At 41.7% G+C, this 15371-nt stretch overlaps 1 protein-coding gene across 2 annotated transcripts; it reads left to right on the top strand.

Annotated features, from left to right (window-relative positions):
* Positions 1 to 50: 50 nt before the first annotated feature.
* On the top strand, positions 51 to 14931 carry dapk2b (death-associated protein kinase 2b). Of its 2 annotated transcripts, XM_083972938.1 has the most exons (12): positions 56 to 290; positions 887 to 1024; positions 7211 to 7432; positions 8039 to 8177; positions 8858 to 8987; positions 9092 to 9140; positions 9233 to 9259; positions 9366 to 9518; positions 9988 to 10033; positions 12950 to 13039; positions 13142 to 13222; positions 13943 to 14931. In XM_083972938.1, the coding sequence occupies exons 2-12, from the start codon at positions 948 to 950 to the stop codon at positions 14018 to 14020; spliced, it is 1092 nt and encodes a 363-aa protein (XP_083829064.1). In that variant the 5' UTR covers positions 56 to 290; positions 887 to 947; the 3' UTR covers positions 14021 to 14931. The 2 variants fall into 2 exon arrangements, with proteins under 2 accessions (XP_083829063.1, XP_083829064.1); XM_083972937.1 differs by lacking the exons at positions 12950 to 13039; positions 13142 to 13222; positions 13943 to 14931 and adding an exon at positions 10796 to 12932 and having other exon boundaries at positions 51 to 290.
* The last annotated feature ends 440 nt before the right edge of the window (positions 14932 to 15371 follow it).

The following is a 15371-nucleotide window of genomic DNA, read 5'->3' as shown; positions in this document are numbered from 1 at the left end:
AGTGTTCATGAAAACCGCCCATGTTAGTAAAACTCAGTTCCTTAATTGCTAGATCAGACCAAACACCAGTTAATGTTAGTCACCTTTACTGATAGTTGTCTCTCTCATGCTACAGTTTCATAATAGAGCCATCAGGGGGCGGGACTTCTGCAGACTGCCGTAAGTGACGGAGAACAACAGAGACGTTAAAGGGGCAGTTTTGTGACTGAGCTGCAGACATGTCAGGAGCAGACCAGCTGTAGGAGACTTGGGAACTGATGCAAGTTTATTAGGAGCAGCTCTGACAGAAGGTAAGACACAAGATTTAACTGCAGCCAATTTATTGACACATTTCATGAGTGACATGAAACTTACTGGATGGGAAGTTTGTGGTTTTTCAGTTAAGTTTTTTTCTTCTTCACAGTTGTATGCACACACAATGTGTCCATGCTTACACTGTACAGTTGGTTACTTTTATATTGACCTTATTATGTGTAGTAGGAATAATGGTTATTTCCTAATATTTGAAAAGAATAAGCTTCTGCCAGCATCAGCCTGTTTGCCAGACAAAATGTTTCACAACAGATACCCTGCCCTAATTACCCAAAATGCTCTTTTCTTTTAATTTGTAATCCCGTTATAATCATGAATACTGAAGTCTGTCATACTGCTCAGCTTGGCGGAGTTTTGTGAGTTGTACTTAGTGAATTTTTAAGCCAATAATCAGTATTAAGTCCAGTAAAAGGCAGACTAAGTGTACTTTTTATTTCCTTTGCAATTGTTACAGTGTTTTAGGCTTTGTAGGAAGGAGAAAGCAGGTACACGTCTTAGTGGAATGCTCTGCTGCATGCTGAAACCTGCAGCCAATATTTTCACTGCTCATTTGTATGACTCTTTTTACCCACAGGGTTGGACTTGTGGAGATAGACAGGCTGAAGTGGTGCATATCAAGGAGATAAGCTACATCGATGAAGACACCCGGCATGGCGGTATTCAAGCAACAGAATGTGGATGATTTCTATGAAATTGGAGAGGAGCTAGGCAGGTGAGTGTTTCTTAAATCTGTTATTTGAAGATGTTTCTTTCCAACCACAGGAAATGTTTCCCCCTCACTTTGTTATGAGTCACAGTCTCTCCCCTGCATGCTTCACAAGACGGTGGTCCACGTGGTTGTATGTATAAGCATGCAAACAGCTGGCATGTTAATACTTGAAATGGGGAGTGTCGCCCTGTTTAAGTAGGTTGAAGTTTACAGCAAGAGATGAAGTTTCAGAAGTGAGCGCACTCTATGAACACAAGCTCAGTTTGGCCACTGAGTGTTTGGTCCAGGAAGGAGAAATAAATTTGAGCTGATGTTGCAATTCTGGGTGACTCTGGGCGGTGGATCACTGTGTTGAAGGTAAATGTTGAGGAGGAGTGCTAATCAAACCTGTGCAGAGCAGGCATCAAGGAAACTGTTTCCCATGGGGAAATAGATTATAGGAAGTTGGCGAGTGCAATATGGATTGAGGAAGCGACAACCTCATTTTGAAAGGAAGGACAGCTTGGGCATATTCACCACTTGTTAATAGATTGAAAGGGTGTGAACTTGTGAAGTGAAAGTGTCTGACCTGTAACATCTCATTACTAATCAAAATATACACTATGTCCTTTTGTCTGCTGCCCTTTACTGCACAGCCTCTTTGACACACCCTGAAAAGACAAACCAAGACTTGCTGTTGAAATGAGTGCGCCAGCTGCATTTGCATGACTTTAGAAGACAGATTTTATTTCCAGCATTTATACTTTTATTGTGTTTTACAGTTGAATTAATCGTGTTTTGCAATAAATGAATCTGTTTCTTAAAAGATTAGACATATTGTGGATTTCTAGGCATCCACTGTTTATGTAACCTTTCATTAATGACTAATTTTAATTAAGTGTCATACTATTTATAACCTGGCAACTCAAAGGGTGGTCTTATTGATATTGACTTATGCTGACCTACTAAAATAAGTGATTTTTTTTTATTAATTTTTAATATTAATATAAATTTAGTTAAACGTTAAAAACATTTATAAAAACTTAATTACATTTATTTTCCAAGATGTTTAAATGATGGTCTAGAAGGGTTAGGGGTTGACATTATATTTTGGCTGATTTTGAAATCACTATGCTGAAAACATGTTGTTTGAGGGAGAACTGAGCCTTGTAGCTGTTGAGTTGAACTGTCATGAGAAACAGAAACTCGATGCTAAAAAGCCACATACCACAAGAACAAGAGCGCATGGGAGAATTTTATCACCACCTCAACAGCTGAATTTTACGCTCGTATTATATCTGTTGTGACAGCTTTGTAGTCAGTGTTGGGGGGATACAGCCCACTCCACCCACATGTTGTCAGAACCTCATGGGTTGAGACCTCTCCGTTGTGCACCACAGTGGAACTGTTACTCAATTGTCCTTCCAAGAGGGTGGGGGAACTTGATGAACAGGGTCAAAAACGGATTGGTCTGGAGTATCTAATGTTCTGTGCGCCATGGAACTGTTGAGCCATTCATCACAGGAAAGTCAATTCATCATACCCATGTCCCTGTTGACAGGTTTTAATGTCACAAAACCCCACACAGTTGTAGTCAGTGTTTCTTTCCACCGCTGACAGAGAGTTTTAGGTAAGCCTATCTGTAAAACAACCTTTCGCTTGAGACGCGAGGCATTTACCGACAACTGTACCTGTCTCGCCATCTGAGTGATGACACTGATGATGACATACAGTAGGAAGTGTCTCAGTGTGGGCCCACAGCTGCCATTGGCACTCCCATGAGACTATTAAGGTCCTGGTGAGCTGTTATGCAAGTGACCATCAAGGCAAGGCTGAGAAAAAAGGACCTAGTCTGGACAGATGGTGGACTGTGTGAACTCTACCTGTCAACAACACATTCATACTTGTCCATGTTTGGTCATGACTGAGAGCGTGTTTGATCTGAGAACTCTTATAGTTTTACTTCTGCCTTCACTAGAAGCTGATATTGTCACGGTCACGCAACACTTGCTGAATGAAAATACAGTAACATCATCTTACTTAGTCATCATCAAGGAACGGGGGGAAAAAAATCACAGGATGCACTATTGGAAAGGAAGCACTATTGTCTGTGCATGCCCGAACAAAAACAAAAGGCTTGTAAACTTCCGCTCAGTTTTGAAATCTGTGAATACTGATCTTACATCATACAGTAGTGGATCCACGGTGACTCCGTCACACGTCTCACATTGGTTGGTGTTATTAACCACACTTCCACCAGACCCCTGTGATTGACAGTGTTGATCTGTCGGTTGGTTGGTCGGTCCGCACGCCACTTTTCTTCAGACTGAAAGTCCTGAATGAATTTACATGAAATCTTCAACAGACATTCATGGTCTCCAGAGGCCAAATCCCACTGACTTTGATGATCCCCTGGCCTTTCCTCCAGTGCCACTATGAAGACATATTGACATATTTGTTTTTTGGTGAGACTCAACAACTGGTAAACTACAGAACTACAGATGGATTGTCATGACATTTACAAACCCACATCGGGGTGAATTATAATCACTTTTGTGATCCCTAAACTTTTAATCTGGAGCTGCCATAAGGTCAAAATTTGAATTTGTGATTTACAGTCAAATAGGTCGCTTACAAATCAAACAACATTCCCATCAGCCTCAGCTGTACTTTGAACCAAATGTCAGCATATTAACACGCTAAAGATCATTGATATTTAACATATTAAACATCAGGTAAATTAGTAACAATATTACTGTGCTCTTGCTGAAAGCACCAGTGTCCCTCATTGTCAAAGAGTTGTCATTGTTACTGTATACTGTAGCCATTTGCCATTAAATTATTAAAATTCCTAAAGCAGGAACTTGGAAAAGAAAAACAGACCTCACCATACAGATATGCAAAGAGTCCTCACTTTGTAATTTCTAGAAAAAACAAGGAAGTTGATCAGGCAAATGTTTTGAAGCCTCAGATGTTTGTTTTCCTGGATGAGGATGCGGGGAGGGCAGCAGTGCTCACATACTAGATGTGTTGAAGTGGAAAGAGCTGACAGCCGAGAGGCAGACAGGTGCTCCTGATGAACGTAGTGAAGTGCTAGAATTTCTCCAAAGGGATTTACAGTACAAGATTTATATAGCAAGGAGAGACATGCATGGACAAGGAGCAGGTCAAGAATGCATGTAGTCAGCTCTGAGGAACACACATTCTTGCTGTTCAGTGGGTGAAAAATGTGTTTATTCAGTGCAGCCTGGCGGAGGGAACTCCATGTTGACCTCTTGGACATTCCCAGAGTTCCTGTGTGACAGAGGTCATCCCGTTACTGTCGGCAAACACCCATACAGCCGTGCTACGCCACAGGTGGTTTGTTGACACTGGACCACTTAAAAACCAGTGGGGATCTACAGCGTCCCCAACAATATGTGGGCATGAATGTATTTCTTCATAATAACAGCAGATGAAGTGGTGTACTTGTGGAAATGAAGGATTTATTTTTTTTCCCCGATATTACAAAATAAATGATGTTTTCTTACAATGATGACTCACATTTTTAGAGGTCTGAGCTGCATCCCTTCACACTGGCTGTACAGATGGTAGAGGTGGTTAGGGACAGGGTTTGGTCAATTATGAATCTGGCTCTCGTTGTCACGCCGTCCCTGAGGTTGTTCAGTTGAGAAATGTGTTTAAATATTGGGCCGGCGCCACTAGTCCGAGCATTCCTCCAACCTTGGCTGTGGATAATAACCTTCAGCTGTTGGAAGTGGAAACTCTGTGGAGAGATGGTACTTTCAGCCCCACTGGCCGGCTTAGGGCTAAGACAGCCGGCACGCCTGGCCCGTTGTGGAATACCACTCCCAGCATCACTGCTCTCTCTTCTCTCTCTGCTGTTACTCTACACGTCCTAACAACACTAAAGTAAAGCCCCAAGACCTGACACTGACATTTGCGTTGTGTGCTTTCTCGCATTTGGGGGCTACAACTGGCAACACGAGGGTTTACTCTGTTCAGTCTTGCTTAACAGGCAAATCAAGGACACTGTTGCTGTCCTGCCATGTGACTGCTCCTCCTCCTGAGGGTACTCGCAAGTGGAATTCATTGTGTGACTTTACCCTCCTCTTCAGTTCACACATTATCATAGTCATCTTTAACAGGGTCAGCCTCTCTGGGATGTCTCGGGGGTGCAGATATCCTGTGAATAGAACATTCAGAGGCACCGTTTGAGACTCCTCGTTACTATGGTCCATCACCCCGCCCTTGCTGTTTTGATTTTCCCTTTGCAGTGTGTGTAACTCTTTGTTACGATGAACATGCCTCCCCCACTCTCTCTCCCTCTCTCCTGCATTCCCTGTTGGGACATGTTCACAAAATCTGATTCTGATGGTGTGTTGTTTTTGCTCTGATACAAATTAAATGATCTTGATAGGTGCTCGGGGCTTTGCAATTTATGAGATACCTCTCTAAGCTTTACTGAGTCATAAACCTTGAGCGTTCAAACACATTACAGTGAGAAAGACCTGCACAGACTTCACCGCTCACTACTCTGCAGTGTAGCTGTACATATTTGCATCATATTAGAGGTTCTCCCTCCAGTGTAATAGATGGGCCCGTGCTGGTGAGATGAAAATACACCTCAGTGGCTGTTGTTTCTGAGTGAGGCAAATGTAATAGGAGGTCGAGTGCTCTCACACGTGATTGTAGAACTGAGTAAGCACAGGACAGGGTGTGTCTCAAAAAGAGCAAGCTAGCACACCCATCCCACAATGATGCTGTTAAATTAAGTTTAACAAGTCACTGTGGCTGCTTTAAACCACATGGATGATCCTGTCACTTGATTGTACTTAATCCATGTATTTGTTCTGGGATGAGCTGGAGCTATCTCTGTGTAAGCCCTTTTTTGAAAGTACAAGTGCTGGTTGAAATAACAACAGGGCACTGGGAGCAGCAGAGTGAGTATCCATATGTTTTTACACGGTTTTCTTTTATCCCTCAGCTCCTCTTAGCACTCATCTTTTCCACGGGACTCCTCGTTTCACTCCTCCAGCTCAGCGGGATGTTTTTTTCTCCCCAGCAGCAGCAGCAGCAGTGGTAACAGCAGCAGAGAGGTGGCAGGTGGAGAAAAGCAAGGCTATTCTTAGCCCCACTAGACACCGTGATGATAGTGGACACAGACTGGGTAGCCTCTCACAGCCACCCTGTGTGGACAGTTATGTCCAAAATATATGAAATGCCTGCCAGTTATTATCTTGTCCCCCCTCTGCATGTTCTTTCACAGTGTCTAAAAATACAAGGTGTCTCTGCTGCTTTGGAGAATTTGCAAACTCATGGGTCCATTAGCTTAAATGTATTTCATCTCACCATGTTCTTTACATGGCTAAATATCCAAAGACATCGCTCATCCTCCATACAAAGAAAATCTTCACTATCTCTGACACTACACTCACTTTCATGACTTTCTGTGCCTCATCAGTGACTGATGAGTGAGTAATAAGAGGGTTATTTTCACAGTCTATGTTATGTATATAGCGGGCAGGTCAACCTACAGCAGCAGGAAGCATGTAAAGCAGCAGGAGTGGCAGCAGGCTCAGTCAAGTCTGAGATTACAAGGACTGGTCTGATGATAAAGTCGTGGAGACTCACAGCATATATTTAACTGGGCGACAGACGTGCTGGAAGATGTTTTCATTCAGCCTGTCAGTGGGTCAAGTACGAGTGAAATGACTGTGTAGTTATGTTAGGGGACAGTGACAAAGATGGAAAATTTTACTCATAGTCGAACTGTGATATACAAAACAAGAGCACAGTGAAAAATGAAGCAATTTCCCACTGAGAGATGGTCTCCAAGCCACACCTCTGTGGTGAAATATTCAGAGTTTCTGGGATTTTTTCACTTGAGGATGGCCAGAAACTTGGCAGGAAGGTTGCTGAAGTAGGAGGACAGCAGCTCTGTCCACACTGCTGGCCCATCCGATTGTTCTTTGTCTGGGTAGGAAACAGGAAGTGATGAACTCTACCACAATATTTCAGCTGGGTTTGACGTGGGGCTTCCTTCCAGACATCTGTCTTCACCTGTATCCTGTGGTTAATTGTTAAGAAGTTATGTAGAACAAAACATTACACAAATGAAGGATAATAAAATAATCTAGAGTTTAAAATTTGGTAAATTATGTATTATACTGTATATAAACAGTAAGTAATGTCTTTTTTTGTCTGTAGTGGGCAATTTGCCATAGTGAAACGCTGCAAAGAGAAGAGCACCGGCACCGAATATGCTGCCAAGTTCATCAAGAAGCGCCAGAGTCGGGCCAGCAGACGAGGCGTAAGAAGAGAGGAGATTGAGAGGGAAGTGAGCATCCTTCAGGAGCTCCAGCACCAAAACATCATATCGCTGCACGATGTGTACGAGAACCGCACAGACGTGGTGCTGATTCTTGAACTGTGAGTCACTGCACGACTCGACAAAGTCATGATATCCAGATGCTTTCAACCATCCAAACATGTACACACAATATGATTCATGATCTTATTGTACATTGATTGTTTGTTTATAGCCTTTCACCAGGAAACACAGGAATGTTTTCAAACAGAGGCCTGAGTCTGGGTTCAGAGAGTGCTTGGGAACATGGAGGGCCCCAATTAGGACAAATTAAAAGCTCAGTCCAGTCAAAGCTTGGGTGAATTGATTGACAGACTGTTAGCTGCACACTGCTCATCATTCAGTTATTCCTCTATTATGTTTCTTTGTCTGAAGGTAAAGGAACCTCATGCGTATGAGGTGCCCGGTTGTCAAAGGACGCTTTATACCATTTGCAGCTCTGAAGTAGAAGTTTATGTAGAACTACAATGATTCAAAAGTAGGACAGAATGATGTGAGGCATAGCAGACCCTAATCTTTACACAAACAAACATATGTAAAGCATCCGAGATAAGCCTATCCACATCCTGAGAACACACTTGAGATAAAATTGAAGAGACCCCCCTCCAGATTATTTGAGCCCGCAGGATGAGTCACTAAGTGTGTGTGTATGTGTATGTGTGTTGCAGGGTTTCTGGAGGAGAGCTGTTTGACTTCTTGGCTCAGAAGGAGTCTCTGAGTGAAGAGGAGGCCACTCAGTTTATCAAACAGGTCCTGGACGGAGTCCAGTACCTCCACTCAAAGAGGATCGCACACTTCGATCTAAAGGTACAGTTTGCTCTGTCTGTGCATCACACGTAAAACTATATTTGTCTTGTGTTGAGAGTCGAAATCATTTACCTCCGCAACAACTGCACTGTAATGTATATGCAAGGACGAGCAGGCCCATGTGACACATACTGTACATATACACAGTATGTACGTATACAGTATATAGCAGGTGTCTGATGAACGTGTCAAACGTGTCAAGTCTTGCTTTTCTGAATCACACATCCTTCCTGTTTTCTGTGGCTGGGGTCCAGACTCTCAGATACAGACACCAGCAGGTTATCTCTTGACTTTCAGAGAGCGTTGCCACCCACACTTCTCTGTGAAAGTCACTGTCCTGTTTATACACAGCTACAGTTCTTCGTCACTCACTGTTGCCTTTCACACAGTAAAGTCTTAAGTTCTGTTGGCAAAAATGAACCTTAATCGCTTTGAGGAAGTTTATTCTCATTTGCTAATTTGCTTTCTTGCTATGAGTTAGAAGAGAAAATTAAATCTTCTCATAGAGATGATTATGTAAGACGTAATAACCATTGCAATGTTTTTCTTCATGCTTACGTAAAAGGTGGCTTCAATCAGGTAACTTCTGTAATTTAGTGTTCTTTGTGTATTACCCAATCTTGGAAATAGTGGAAATCTTTTGACAAATGCCCCTCTGTGTTGTTGTTTTTGCCCTTCAGCCTGAGAATATAATGCTGCTGGACAGGAACGTTCCTCTACCCCGCATCAAACTCATAGACTTTGGACTGGCACACAAAATAGAAGCCGGGGCAGATTTCAAAAACATTTTTGGCACTCCTGAATTCGTTGGTGAGTGTTTTATGTGAGATGTACTTTGCACTGAAGAACATTTTAAGAGGAGGCTTTGTGTTTGGCCTGTTTGTAACACAGGAGTGCGTGCTGTCTATTTTCAGCTCCAGAGATAGTCAACTATGAGCCACTGGGATTGGAGGCAGACATGTGGTAAGATCCTTTAATTACCTCTGACTCTGCTGCCTTCCATACAACAGGTTGCTGTGCATAAGTTTGGATTAACCTTGTGCTGTTTTTCACAGGAGCATCGGAGTCATCACATACATACTGTAAGTGGGGGTGATTCATAGTTATGAATGGGGAATCTTAATGTACCTAAAGAGATTATCGAGCGAGGTCTTATTCAGCATGTGAATGTCTCCGCTGTTCTTTCAGTTTGAGCGGTGCGTCACCTTTCCTCGGTGACACAAAGCAGGAAACACTGGGAAACATCTCCGCCATGAGCTATGAGTTTGACGAAGAGTTCTTCAGCAATACGAGCGAGCTGGCCAAGAGCTTCATCAGGCAGCTCCTGGAGAAGGACACGAGGTAAAAGAACGGGTCTCTGACAAACAGCTGAAGGCCAAAGGTCAAGTCTGACGATTCCAGTACAAAGCCCAAGCATTAGAGGTTTCACTGGCATAAATCCCGAGTGCATAAAATGTGAAATCCTGATCCAACGGAGAACGAAAGGCCAATCAGTCCACAGAAATCCAGAGCAAGGATTTGGGTACACAATGTAATAGACTAAAGAAGATAAGCTAAATAAACATAATTTACCCAGTAAACGAATTACCTCAGACAGCGTGTTACATAACACCTGTCTTCTCTGTACCTTGTGATTCTGTTCTTATTGTTGAACATGTGTTTCCACTGAAAAGACACCAAATATTCCCGTGAAAGTGATACTGGTATGCAGCATACTGTATGAGACTCACATCATAATGCATGACTGCTCCACAGTCGTTCAGTCTATTTACTCAGCTGCATTTTCGTCTTCTCTCTCCTATCAATTTAGAAAACGAATGACCATAAAAGATGCCCTCAACCATCCCTGGATTAAGGTACACTTCATTTATGTTGCATTGTAGCATGTTTTTTGTGTGTTCTTAATAACTATGGTCAACAGTAGTCCACCCACCCACATGAAACATCAGTCCTCATCAAAACAGGGTAAAAGGTTTGTTTATAAAAACAAAACGGGCAAAGGAGTTCCCAAACTTTGACTTAAGCCTAAACACTCGCTGAAAACGCTTGCTGAAAAAAAAAATGTTTATAACAGTTGCTGTAGCAGTACAGTGTATTGTTTCCATCACAGCCCCACCAAGCCTCACACCCCTGGGAATAGTTTCTCCCCTTTCAGTTATCAACACAGTTAGCACGACACATCTTGTACAGCTGTCTTTTTGCAGTCTGAAATAGTCCTTTTGTCTCGACATGACATGCAAGTGATAAAAGTGACACAGCATCTCATTAATTGTGTTTTTTTTAACGGCATGGACATTTAACCCCCCCCCCCCGTAATCTCAAAGAAGTCCACTCGGATACTGGCTGCTGAAATGCATGGGAAAACTGTTTTGCTGTGGAGTCTCCATCCTGTTTGGATACATGAGCATGAAACCAGGAAACTTAACACACTCAACTGGAATGTCTGTTGTTGTTTTTTTGGCGCTTTTACCTGCAATGGCTTTTGCTGTAGGGTCACACACTAATCCTACAGTGCCACCTCTGCTGGGATATTCACCGCTGCGTGTGTTTCAAAGACAATGAGTCAACAATGAGACAGCATCTCACTCAGTGTCCCCCCTCCACCCTTCTGTCTGAAGTCCTCCGGCCACGTAGAGGAGGACAACGCCGCCCCGGAGGCTGAGAAGAAAGTGGAGCCGCTGAAGCTGAAGCGTCTGAAGGAGTACACCATCCAGCAGCATTCAGGCATGCCCCAGAACAACACATATGCCAACTTTGAGCGTTTCGCCCATGTGGTGGAAGACATTAGCCTGATGGAAACGGGGCTATCGGAGGTGGCAGGGTCCCACCACGCTCTCCAGGGAGACCTCGAGGCACTGCTCTCCATCTACAATGACAAGGAGACCTGGTACAAGGAGGAGGGTGAGACTGCAAGGAAGCAGCTCTCCCAGATCCACTACGAGTTTCGTAAAGTGGAGGCCACCAGGAGGCTGCTGCAGGAGGACATGAAGGCCGTAGATGCCAGTCTGGAGAGCATCAGTGGAAAGTACAGCCAGAGGCAGACCCAGCTGGACGCTCTGAGGCACGAGCTAGACTCCGAAATGCAGTGGCTGCAGGAGGTGATGAGCTCTCTGCATCCAGAAGGAGCCAACAGCAGCATCCACAGCAGCAGCCTGAACATGGACGTGAAGCAGGCGCTGAAGGAGCTGCTGCATCAGTCCTGCGGAGGGGAACTGTGTCCTGAGGCCAAACAACCCCTCACAGAGTCTGGCTAACGTGCACTGCACAGATGAAGATACATTTTTATTAAACTTAAAGCTCTTAACATGTTTTTGAAGATGATATATATATATAAGATGATTTTGGCACATTGATTTTTTTTCAGCAACACAATTTTTGGAAGCTGTGTAGTCTTTAGCTACATTTACTTTATTGCTTTTGTGCTCTGCAAACAATATACTTTCCAGTTAAAAGAAGAACTGGTATTCAAGTGCAACTTTGTGGAAAAACAGGAAGTACTTATTTATTTCCTTGGCGAGTTAAATGAGAAGATGAATATCACTTTTGTGGAGTAAACACAAAGTTACACACAGACGAGAGTTGTCTTACCATAGCACAAAGATTGGAAATGTGGTTAAACAGCTAGTCTAGCTGTGTCTGCCCTACTTTCTCAAGGTGCAGTGACTGATGGAAATACACTTTTGTTCTGATATAACATGTACTTGTTGTTACCTTTGCACAGGCTCAGGCTAGCTGTTAGCTTAGGCTACTGTGACCATGGATGTATTTTAGGCTAAGGCTAATAGATCCATGCCTATGTGACTCCCAGGAAGTTTTTAGCTTGCAGCTAGGCTAAGCACCATATGGCTGCAACAGACAAAAACAGGTGGTATGGATCTTAACTTTAGCCAAGAGAGTGAAGCACATTTCACAAAACATCAAAAATGTTCCTTTAGGTGGCAAACTCCAGTTGTGGAACAGTATTATTATTATCCTCAACTTTATGTGCTACTAACCAAAGATTACACAACTGCTTTCTCTGATGAAGCAATTTGATGGCTGTTTATTTTGGCAGTGAGGTCATGATGATGGTAAATGTTGGTTCCGAATTATTTTAACATGTCAGGGCGAGACAAGGGCAAAGGATGACAATTTTTCTCAATGGAATGTAACAGAAGATCACAAATTCTGCTTTATTTTTTTCATTCCAGTCAATTAAATTAAACTGTATATAAATGTTTTTAGTCTTTTATCCACTTGTAAAGTAACTTTTGTGATTATAAATGTTTTTTTCCCAGAATATTTTATATAGACCCAAATGTGCCCTTTTAATAAAGGTTACGTTTATTTATTTATTTCTTTTAAAAACTTTTTTTAAATGATTTCTTTCTTTGTAATGTTCTATGACCCGACCATAGAGGACCCGACAGGAAAAAACAACATCTATGATAAGATCCTGTGTGTTTTACATTACGTGTCACCTTGCTATCAATGTTTTTTTTAGCGGCTCGACAAAGCAGACACTTTTTGATTGCATTTGACGTGCACACTGACATTTGAAAACTTTTGTCAAAACCACTGAAATAAATGTTGATTATTTATAACATATCATATTTCATTTGTTATAATGCTGTTACAATACTAAATCTGTGTAACCGCAGTTTATTTCCTGTTGCATTTGAGAACCTATCGTGAAACACAGGCCCGATAAGCATTCTGTTGATCACCTTAATTTTCAGATTAATGTGAGAGATACCTTTTCTGTTGTTTCATCCTTCAATGTGTCTCTGCAGCCTCTGAATCCCAGACAGGCCATGGTGAAGAGGTTGTCGGTGGTAAACCTGGAGAACTTTAGGAGACAGTATGCCAGACGCAGATGGAAGGTAAAGTGTAGCATGTAGGATTCAGATGGATTATTTCCTTAAAACAAGTCAGGGTTATAAAGATATTAATCTTGACTGACTCTGAGACTTCCTCTTTTACAGCTGTCATTCAGAATCGTGGCTCTGTGCAACCACTTAACACGGATCATGAAGAAGGGCAACAAGCTGCCTGAGCAAGATGGGGTGAGAACACACTGTTGTTTAGATAACAGCCATAGCTCGGTCTGGATGCAGAGGTTTAATATTTTAGAAATTTGCATAGGTCTACTTGCTTTCTTGTTATGAATACATTTTGAGGATTAATACAGCTTTAGTACAGTACAATATCTATAATTACCGGCAAGTTATCTTAGTTTAGTGTGAAGGAAAGGAAATAGGAAGAAACAGCTGGCTTGGCTCTGACTGAAAGTAACGAAATCCAACCCCCAACTATCACTTTATGCTTCCTTTGTTTAATTACTACAAAAACCATGGGGAAAATATAGAAGTTCTTATTTTACAAGGGATTACATTTCCTTTCATTTTTCTACTCTGAATTTTAATTTTACACTTGTCACAAGATATTAAGGTGTTAAATCTTTTGCTTTGGATTTGCTGACAGTTTGGGCAGAGCCAGGCTATGCAGTAGCTGTCCCTCTCTGCTTCCAGTCCTTATGCTAAGCCGCATTGCCTGGCTACTGCAGCAGCCATCTATTTATTATGCAATGTGAAAATGATCAATTAAATAATGAATCTCATAATGTAAGTCTTGTTGAGAAAGCGAGTAAAAATATTCACATTGGACTCCCAGCGTTACATTGCAGCTCTTTTAGAACGCAGCTACTAATTATTGGTAATGAGTTCTCAAACATTTTATGAGTTCTCTGTAAAGAACTGTGACTGAACTCAAACACTTTTTTTCAGAGGGACTGTGAAAGTGACCAAGAGGAAGAAATACTTAAAAGAAGACCAAGGACCAGAAAGAGAAGCAGCACTTCCTGAGAGCAACAGCCTGCATCAAGTGTGTTGGTTGACAATGTTCCGGTTGCAAAACAGTGTGACTTTGCACCTTTTTGACGCACACTCTGCAACTGACACTTTGCACTTGACATAATGAACCAGCTACAACATCTTTTTAAGTGCAGCATTTTCACTGGTCAGGGCAACTTTGTTTTGTCTTTTTCACCAAAACCAGCAAACAATAGATGGCATTCTGACATTTCTAAATTTGAGCTATTGGTTTCTGGCATGAGACAATACAGCTGTATTATAATTGACAGGAACTGAGAAGCCAATATTAGCCCATACACAGCAAAGTAGGCAGCTTCCTCTAACAGCTGCGTGTGAGGAGAAGAATTACAAAATTTGTATTGTCCAAAGTATTGACAGATAAAAGGGTTTAGTGCTGCAGGTTGACAAGATGGTAGCAGCTGGTCTTCATAACCAAATGTTTACATGTTGTTCTGCTTAACTTACAGCAATGTCTGTGTAAACACAGTGTTTACTGTTAACCTCTTCATCAAGAATAATTACCTGAAACCTGTACAGTACACAATACAGATCTATGTGTATTGTATTCCGCATAGGACATTTCTATTTCTGTTACTGTCTAAGGGGATGATAATAGCATTTAACTTTATGTCTATATAAAGAGTAAATACTCTGTCTATATAAATATGTGAAACCAACTTCACAGTTGAATTTTAATAGAATTGTTAGATCTTGTTAGAGTCAATCTGTTTATGGTGTAAATATACAGTACATAATTGAAAGTCAAATGTCTTAAGTTCAGTTTTACTTGTATCTTAGCTCATTAAAAAACATTTACTGTTTTCAACACACAGCTGCATTCATTTGTGTTCACTTGTATGTATTGTAAATTGATCTTTTGTGTAATAAATTAATGAACAAGACTGTTAAATCTATTGTCAGTTTTTTCAGTGAAGTTCAAAATCAATGAGTTCATCATTGTTCAGTTCTGCAGATGTAGATCGTGAACACAATTGTTTCCTCTGGAGCTGTCATATCATAAAATGGTCTCTAACTGTGGTGCTACTGCCAAGGTGTGATCATTGGCCATTTAGCACAAGAAGACAACTATGAACAAGATGTATGCAGCTTTTTTACAGCATGAGTAATGTCTGTGGTCTTTGACAAGTAACTCATTTTTTTAAACTAAATTTGTATGTGTCCACTGGTCCATTATGAGTCTCAGAACAGTAATGTTGTTTGGGCTCAGCTGGGCTGAAAGAGATTGGGAGGGATAATTTGACCTGAACTAAATACATTTTTGGCAGTGACACAATGTAGGCCAGTTCCACGCAGATGGTAAGAAACCAGTCATAATCAACAA

This window comes from Trachurus trachurus (genome assembly GCF_905171665.1).
Source record: "Trachurus trachurus genome assembly, chromosome: 6".
Lineage (NCBI taxonomy): Eukaryota > Metazoa > Chordata > Actinopteri > Carangiformes > Carangidae > Trachurus > Trachurus trachurus.
The sequence above is the reverse complement of the archived record's forward strand: the minus strand, read 5'-3'. Positions and strand labels throughout refer to the sequence as shown.